The 8,839-nt window shown below is 41.0% G+C and overlaps 1 protein-coding gene across 2 annotated transcripts in view; it reads left to right on the plus strand.

Annotated features, from left to right (window-relative positions):
* Positions 1 to 7,644, plus strand: part of HEPACAM (hepatic and glial cell adhesion molecule) — a 44,180-nt gene extending 36,536 nt beyond the window's left edge. For both annotated transcript variants that reach the window (XM_056544183.1, XM_056544184.1), the window contains exons 5-7: positions 559 to 632; positions 2,217 to 2,284; positions 7,022 to 7,644. In XM_056544183.1, the coding sequence (XP_056400158.1) occupies positions 559 to 632; positions 2,217 to 2,284; positions 7,022 to 7,291 (412 nt within the window). In that variant the 3' untranslated portion in view covers positions 7,292 to 7,644. The remainder of the gene's footprint in view (positions 1 to 558; positions 633 to 2,216; positions 2,285 to 7,021) is intronic.
* Positions 7,645 to 8,839: the final 1,195 nt, after the last annotated feature.

Here is an 8,839-nt window from a genome sequence, read left to right on the forward strand (position 1 = left end):
CTTTTTGTCTTCTGACGTCTCATCTGACGTCGTTCCAAGGTCTTCATCTTTTATCTTTTTTCAGCATTAGAAATGGCATATAAATATATAAGTATTAATATATATTGATCAGCAGTCAGAATCATTTTAATCAACTTGTAACTTAGACCAGCTCATCTGGCACCAACAACCGTGTCATATTCACAGTAACCTATATCCTCTTTGCCCCCATTCTGATGCTCTGTTTGAACTTCAGCAAGTCGTCTTGACCACGTCTACATGCCTAAACGAGTGGCTGCCATGTGATTGGTGGCTGATCAGCTATTTGTGTTAACAAACAATTGAACAGGTGTACTTAATAAAGTGGCCAGCGAGTCTATATAACCAATTCTATAGGAAGAATGGAAAAGATCAAATATTTTATGATGGCAAAGACTAATGGGGAGGAGAGTGTGAGATTTGTAATATATATATATATATATATATATATATATATATATATATGTATATATATATATATATATATATATATATATCTTATAATACACCAAATATAACTTCTATTATTACTCCTTCAAGAGAGAAGCACAAGCTGGAGGCGCAGGCATCATGTGAATATGATGAACAATCCGAGGATCCCCTAAAACACGAAGGTAATGGCTACATGTAAAATCAGATTATATCCCATAGACTAGTGGTCTCCAACCTGCGGACCTCCAGCCGTTGGCTGTCCGGGCATGCTGGGAGTTGTAGTTTTGCAACATCTGGAGGTCCGCAGGTTGGAGACCACTGCCATAGACGTTATCATTGTGTGAACCCAGTCACCCCAGTCTGCACCATGCACATTATACGGCTGTGGTGCGGTATTATTACGGCACTGTTGTACATGTACTGTATTAGTGTTGTGTTGCCATGCTATGAGGGTATTATGTAGGCGCTGCATGCTGTTCTCATGAGTATAAGGCTGAAAACAAACATGCAGTTTATGACACAGTTTGTTTTTAGCCTAAACTAGGACTGGATTAAAGGGGTATTCCGCGGCCCCAGCGTTCGGAACATTTTGTTCCAAATGCTTGGAGCAGGCGGCGGGGGTTGTAACGTCACTGCCACGCCCCTCGCGACATCACGTCGTGCCCCCTCAATGCAAGTCTATGGGAGGGGGCGTGGCAGTCGTCACGCCCCCTCCCATAGACTTGCATTGAGGGGGTGTGGCGTGACATCAAGAGGGGCGTGACAGTGACTTCACGACCCCCCACTGCCCACTCTAAACAAATGTAGGGTACTGAGATGAAGGGGGGTCCCAGAGGTGTGGACCCCAGAGATTAGACATCTTATCCCTTATGCTTTGGATAGGGGATAAGATGTCTAGGGATGGAGTACCCCTTTAAAGGGCTATCCTTTGGATGGGGATGAAATGTATGATCGCAGGGGTCCCGTTGCTGGGACCCCCGCAATCTCGGTGCAGCCCCCGGCATTCTGCCTCCGAGACCTAACGTTACTGCCACGCCCCCTCGTGACATCATAACACGCCCCCTCCATTTATGTCTATGGAGGGGGTGTGGCTGTGACATGAATGGAGGGAGCGTGGCCGTGACATCACATCTCGGAGGTAGTGCCCGGTACAGAATGCGGGGGGCTGCATCGAGATTGCGGGGGTCCCAGCGGCAGGACCCCTGCGATCATACATCATATGCCCTATCCCAGTGGTCTCCAACCTGCGAACCTCCAGATGTTGCAAAACTAAAAATACATCTCCCAGCATGTCCGGACAGCCAACGGCTGACAACCAGGGAGCGAAGCGCACTCTGCTGTGTACTTCACCCTGCTATTACTCATGATCTCAGCACATCTCATCCTACTGCTCAAATCTTCTCTGAAAATCATTGTAGCTTTGTCTTGTGTCTGCAAGACAAACATTACAAATCTATGGAGGCGGAGGATGGAGCTCCAACAGTTCTAGGAGAAGTGCAAATTAGAGGTAAAGCCTGCAGAGCTCTGCTGTGCATTTCATCCAGCTATTACTCACAATCCCATTGGATCTCAGGAGTGATACCTTATTGATGGTAAGTGCTTTTCCTTTGAGTACTGCATTGCACCCAGGCTATTTTCCTGATATCAGGGCAGGCAGAGACCCTTGTGGTTATCCCATCGAGTTAGTCTGAAAAGCCCTGTGTGCATAGGGGAAATCCCTGTACATTCACGGATGTTATTTTTCATTGTTTTTCCTCTCGTTGCAGTTGAGGTTATTCCACGGACTTTGGAACGAGATAACAAAAACTCTGTGACTTTGTATGTGAAGGATAAGGTAACAGATTATTAGAGATATGTAGAGTCCCTCTGAGCTGTACAAATAGTCTGTTACTTTTGTCATGTAATTCTGTTATTTTCCACTAGGTGTCAGTATTGTCCTGATTTTACCCCTGTAAAACAGCTGGTAAAATAGCTGAACATGGCTACAGGATGGACTGTAACTTCAAATAATAATAATAATAAATGGACTGTAACTTCAAATAATAATAATATAATAATAATAATAATAATAAATAGACTGTAACTTCAAATAATAATAATGAATGGACTGTAACTTCAAATAATAATAATGAATGGACTGTAACTTCAAATAATAATAATAATAATGAATGGACTGTAACTTCAAATAATAATAATAATAATGAATGGACTGTAACTTCAAATAATAATAATAATAAATGGACTGTAACTTCAAATAATAATAATAATAATAATTAATGAATGGACTGTAACTTCAAATAATAATAATAATAATAAATGGACTGTAACTTCAAATAATAATAATAATAATAATAATAATAATTAATGAATGGACTGTAACTTCAAATAATAATAATAATAATAATAAATGGACTGTAACTTCAAATAATAATAATAATAATAATTAATGAATGGACTGTAACTTCAAATAATAATAATAATATAATAATAATAATAATAATAATAATAAATAGACTGTAACTTCAAATAATAATAATAATAATAATGAATGGACTGTAACTTCAAATAATAATAATAATAAATGGACTGTAACTTCAAATAATAATAATAATAATAATAATAATAATTAATGAATGGACTGTAACTTCAAATAATAATAATAATAATAATACAGTGGTCCCTCAACATATGATGGTAATCCGTTCCAAGCGGACCATCGTTTGTTGAAACCATCGCATGTTGAGGAATCCGTGCAATGTAAAGTATAGGACAGTGGTCTACAACTTGCGGACCTCCAGATGTTGCAAAACTACAACACCCAGCATGCCCGGACAGCCGTTGGCTGTCCGGGCATGCTGGGTGTTGTAGTTTTGCAACATCTGGAGGTCCGCAGGTTGAAGACCACTGTTAGAGGAAGTTGTACTCACCTGTCCCTGCCGCTCCGGACCGTCACCACTGCCCGGGATGTCGCCGCCCATCGCTGTCGCCACGTCCCCGGGGTGTCCCCGATGCTCCAGCAAGGCCTCTGCTTCCCCGGCATCCGCGCGCTCCGTCGCTGCCATCACGTTGTTACGCACGCCGCTCCTATTGGATGATGGGACGGTGTGCGCGACGACGTGATGACGACGATGGAGAGCGCCGACGATGCAGGGGATCTCGAAGAGGACGCGCCGGAGCCCCGAGGACAGGTAAGAGACATTACCGGAGCTCACTGGGCACCGTAAATGGCTATCCGGCGGCAGCTGTAGCAGTCTGCGCTGCCGGATAGCCGTTTAAGCGATGGCCCCGACTAGAGATGAGCGATCTTACAGTAAATTTGATTCGTCACGAACTTCTCGGCTCGGCAGTTGATAACTTATCCTGCATAAATTAGTTCAGCTTTCAGGTGCTCCCGTGGGCTGGAAAAGGTGGATACAGTCCTAGGAGACTCTTTCCTAAGAATGTATCCACCTTTTCCAGCCCACCGGAGCACCTGAAAGCTGAACTAATTTATGCAGGATAAGTCATCAACTGCCGAGCCGAGAAGTTTGTGACGAATCAAATTTACTGTAAGTTCGCTCATTTCTAGCCCCGACATAAAAAAGCATCGTATGTTGAAATTATCGTATGTCGGGGCCATCGTAGGTCGAGGGGTCACTGTAGTCTGTTACTTTTGTCATGTAATTCTTTTATTTTCCACTAGGTGTCAGTGTTGTCCTGATTTTACCCCTGTAAAACAGCTGGTAAAATAGCTGAACATGGCTACAGGATGGACTGTAACTTCAAATAATAATAATAATAATAATAAATAAATATGATTATTAATATAGTGCACACAGATTCCGCAGTGCTGTTGACTCAAATTGGTCCCTGTTCCCATTGTGGCTCACAATCTAAACCTATCAGCATGTTGTCTTTATTTTATATTTTTGGAGGATTTTAAAGGGGTACTCCGGTGGAAAACTTTTTTTTTTTTTTAAATGAACTGGTGCCAGAAAGTTAAACAGATTTGTAAATGGCTTCTATTAAAAAATCTTAATCCTTTCAGTACTTTTTAGCAGCTGTTTGCTACAGAGGAAAATCTTTATTTTTTTTATTTCTTTTTTGTCTTGTCCACAGTGCTCTCTGCTGACACCTGATGTGCGTATCAGGAACTGTCCAGAGCAGGAGAAAATCCCCATAGCAAACCTATGCTGCTCTGGACAGTTCCTGACATGGACAGAGGTGTCAGCAGAGAGCACTGTGGACAAGACAAAAAAGAAATTAAAAAAGTAAAGAATTTTCTCTGCTAAAAAGTACTAAAGGGATTAAGATTTTTTTTATAGACGTAATTTACAAATCTGTTTAACTTTCTGGCACCAATTCATAAAAAAAATAAAAAAAAAAAGTTTTCCACCGGAGTACCCCTTTAATGAAGGAAGGAAGTGATTTTTTTTTTTTCAAAAGATTAGCGCGTAAAATGTAGTCTCATCCTAGGATACTGGTTTCTACCCTGTGTCTCTCTGGCTGTTGCCTTTGTCTGTCCAGACATGCTGGGAGTTGTAGTTTTGCAACAGCTGTAAAGATATAGGGTAGAGACCACTGTCCTACAACATCGGTCCTTGCACCCACAGGTCATAGCCTTTTGGTGACCTATTTATAATTCTCCTTTGAGTGACCCCAAAGTTCCTACGGCATTTACGCTGTGTTAAAAAATAACATTTACATATATATGTTATCTTTATTCTGCGGGAAGTGCCATTACAGCTAAACCAATTTTATATAGTTTAAAGGGGTTATCCAGGCAAAAACTTTTTTCATATAAATCAACTGGCTCCAGAAAGTTAAACAGATTTGTAAATTACTTCTATTAAAAAATCTTAATCCTTTCAGTACTTATGAGCTTCTGAGTTAAGGTTGTTCTTTTCTGTCTAAGTGCTCTCTGATGACACCTGTCTCGGGAACCGCCCAGTTTAGAAGAGGTTTGCTATGGGGATTTGCTTCTAAACTGGGCGGTTCCCGAGACACGTGTCATCAGAGAGCACTTAGACAGAAAAGAACAACCTTAACTTCAGAAGCTCATAAGTACTGAAAGGATTAAGATTTTTTAATAGAAGTAATTTACAAATCTGTTTAACTTTCTGGAGCCATTTGAGATATATATATATATATATATATATATATATATATATATATAAAAATCCTGGATAACCCCTTTAAGGATCTATTCACACGGACAGTATCCTGCACATATTTTATGCACAGGATTTGAAGCTGTGATCAGTCATTTAGTTTACAATGAAATCTACAGAATAAAATCTACAGCATCAAATCCTGCGCATCAAATATGCACAGGATACTGTACGTGTAAATAGACCCTAAAACAATACAGATTTTCCCATAACAGTATGCAAGCTAATGCTATATATAGGTGCTGCCCATGTACTGTATACAACTTAAAGGGGTACTCTGGTGGTAAAAACATTTTTTTTTTTTTTTTTTATCAACTGGTGCCAGAAAGTTTAACAGATTTGTAAATTACTTCTATTAAAAAATCTTAATCCTTCCAGTACTTATCAGCTGCTGTATACTACAGAGGAAGTTCTTTTCTTTTTGAATATCTTTTCTGTCTGACCACAGTGCTCTCTGCTGACACCTCTGTCTGTGTCAGGAACTGTCCAGAGCAGGATAGGTTTTCTGTGGGGATTTTCTCCTGCTCTGGACAGTTCCTGACATGGACAGAGGTGTCAGCAGAGAGCACTGTGGACAGACAGAAAAGAGCAACTCAACTTCCTGTGGAGCATACAGCAGCTGATAAGTACTGGAAGGATTAAAGGGGTTATCCAGGATAAAACTTTTTTTTAATTTTTTTTTTTTTATGTATATCAACTGGCTCCAGAAAGTTAAACAGACTTGTATATTACTTCTATTAAAAAATCTTAATCCTTTCAGTACTTATGAGCTACTGAAGTTGAGTTGTTCTTTTCTGTCTAAGTGCTCTCTGATGACACCTGTCTCGGGAAACGCCCAGTTTAGAAGCAAATCCCCATAGCAAACCTTTTCTACTCTGCGCAGTTCCGGAGACAAGCAGAGATGTCAGCAGAGAGCACTGTTGCCAGACAGAAAACAAGAACTCAACTTCAGCAGCTGATAATTATTGAAAGGATTAAGATTTTTTAATAGAAGTAATTTACAAATCTGTTTAACTTTCTGGAGCCAGTTGATATATATAAAAAAGTTTTTTCCTGGAATACCCCTTTAAGATTTTTTAATAGAAGTAATTTACAAATCTGTATAACTTTTTGCCACCAGTTGATTTAAAAAAAAAATGTTTTCCACTGGAGTTCCCCTTTAAGTGCCAACTATGGATACCTCCATAAAAGTTAGCCATAAATACTCCAATCAGTGCCAGCAGAGGCGTATTTGTAGCTTCTGGGCCCCGATGCCATGTGCCAATTATAATACTGGTCTCTTATGGGGCAGATGTACTTTGGGACCCCCTTAGGCACCAGGGCCCCCAATGCGACCCCCTATAGTTACGCCCCTGAGTGCCACCTATAGATACCCATATAGTTGTTCTGTGTGACAAATCGTTCTCTATTCTGTTCTCCAGGAATCTACAGAGGCAGAGGAAGACTCGCCGACAGAATCAAGGACGGCATCCGACACATCGGGGTCCCCCAGTTATACAAGCGGCAGATCCCCCAGGCCGGCTACCCACAGGTACCACCACTCCCCGGTGCGGTCACCTCCTGCCAGCAGAGAGCACGGATCTCCACCTAAGTCTACCGGCCCCCGAAGTACCGTCCGGCCGACGCGGGCCGCTGGCGTTCAGGTTATCCGCGAACAAGATGAAGAGTGTGCGATGCAGAGTTACACCTGAGAGAGGTGCAAGAACTAAGGGGGGGCAAGGGGGACGGGGCAAGGACTGTAATCGTCTCACAATCACCAGGATCTGGCGGCACGTAGAACAATAGGTAGTAAGCGCCGTTCTCTGGAGCCTGTAATGTGATGTTCTCCAACCCGTGGCTCTCCAGCTGCTGCAAAACTACAATTCCCATCATGCCCTGACAGCCGAAGGCTGTCAGGGCATGATGGGAGTTGTAGTTTTGCAACAGCTGGAGAGCCCCAAGTTGGGGAACACTGCTGTAGTGTAACATATGTCGCTGCCTAGTAACAAGGTGGCATCTTCACCATAGATCTATAGAATAAAGTGACTTCGGTCAGTGGACTGAACTCTGCCGGGAATAATGGCTGTGGAAGAACAACGACAAGAAATCCCTCCGCAGGTGAAGATAAAAAGTCAGGAAACTCTTCAGCTTGTCCCAATTTCCAAAATCTCTGCTTGCTGTCAGTAAATGCGACAGACCTGATACTTCTCAAAGCAGATGGTACTTCTCGAATCCTCTGTAAGATAGATAAGGCTAGGCTTCGTTTTCATTTCAATATTACATAATCATTTTGCTGTACACAAAAGCGTAGTTGATTACACTATTGTATACAGCTGCAAAAAGTATATGTTGTAATGTGTTATATATAATATTTACAAATAAAAGAATATATATATATATATATATATATATATATATATATATATATATATATATATAAAACGTTCTCCGCTGTGTGGCATACAGCAGAAGCCGTTTGTGGCATCTTTTAATGTATCCATTTTTGTCCTTTTTAACCTTTTAAAGGGGTACTCTGGTGGAAAACTTTTTTTTTTAAATCAACTGGTGCCAGAAAGTTAAACAGATTTGTAAATTACTTCTATTACAAAAACGTAATCCTTCCAGTATGTATTAGCTGCTGAATACTACAGCGGAAATTCTTTTCTTTTTGGAACACAGAGCTCTCTGCTGACATCACGAGCACAGTGCTCTCTGCTGACATCTCTGTCCATTTTAGGAACTGTCCAGAGCAGCATATGTTTGCTATGGGGATTTTCTCCTACTCTGGACAGTTCTTAAAATGGACAGAGATGTCAGCAGAGAGCCCTGTGCTCGGGATGTCAGCAGAGAGCACTGTGCTCCAAAAAGAAAAGGATTTCCTCTGTAGTATTCAGCAGCTAATAGGTACTGGAAGGATTAAGATTTTTTAATAGAAGCAACTTACAAATATATTTAACTTTCTGGCACCAGTTAATAAAAATAAAAAAGTTTTCCACTGGAATACCCCTTTAAAGAGTACCTGTCATGATCTTGTTAAATTTTATAATCCTCCCCGGTCACTGCCCCCATCATGATAAACCACCCCCGGCCTTTATTTTTATTATTTTTTAGTTTTCTACCTTGATATTGCTCTGTGTTTTCTGCTCAGTCTCAATCAGATTTACAGACTGGGAAGGGGCGTTCCCCAGCAGGTGTGACATCATCTGAAGCCATACAGGGGAGAACTTCCTCCACCACTCTGCTACACACAGCCCAGAGCA

The sequence above is a fragment of the Hyla sarda genome, chromosome 10 (genome assembly GCF_029499605.1).
Source record: "Hyla sarda isolate aHylSar1 chromosome 10, aHylSar1.hap1, whole genome shotgun sequence".
Taxonomy (NCBI): domain Eukaryota; kingdom Metazoa; phylum Chordata; class Amphibia; order Anura; family Hylidae; genus Hyla; species Hyla sarda.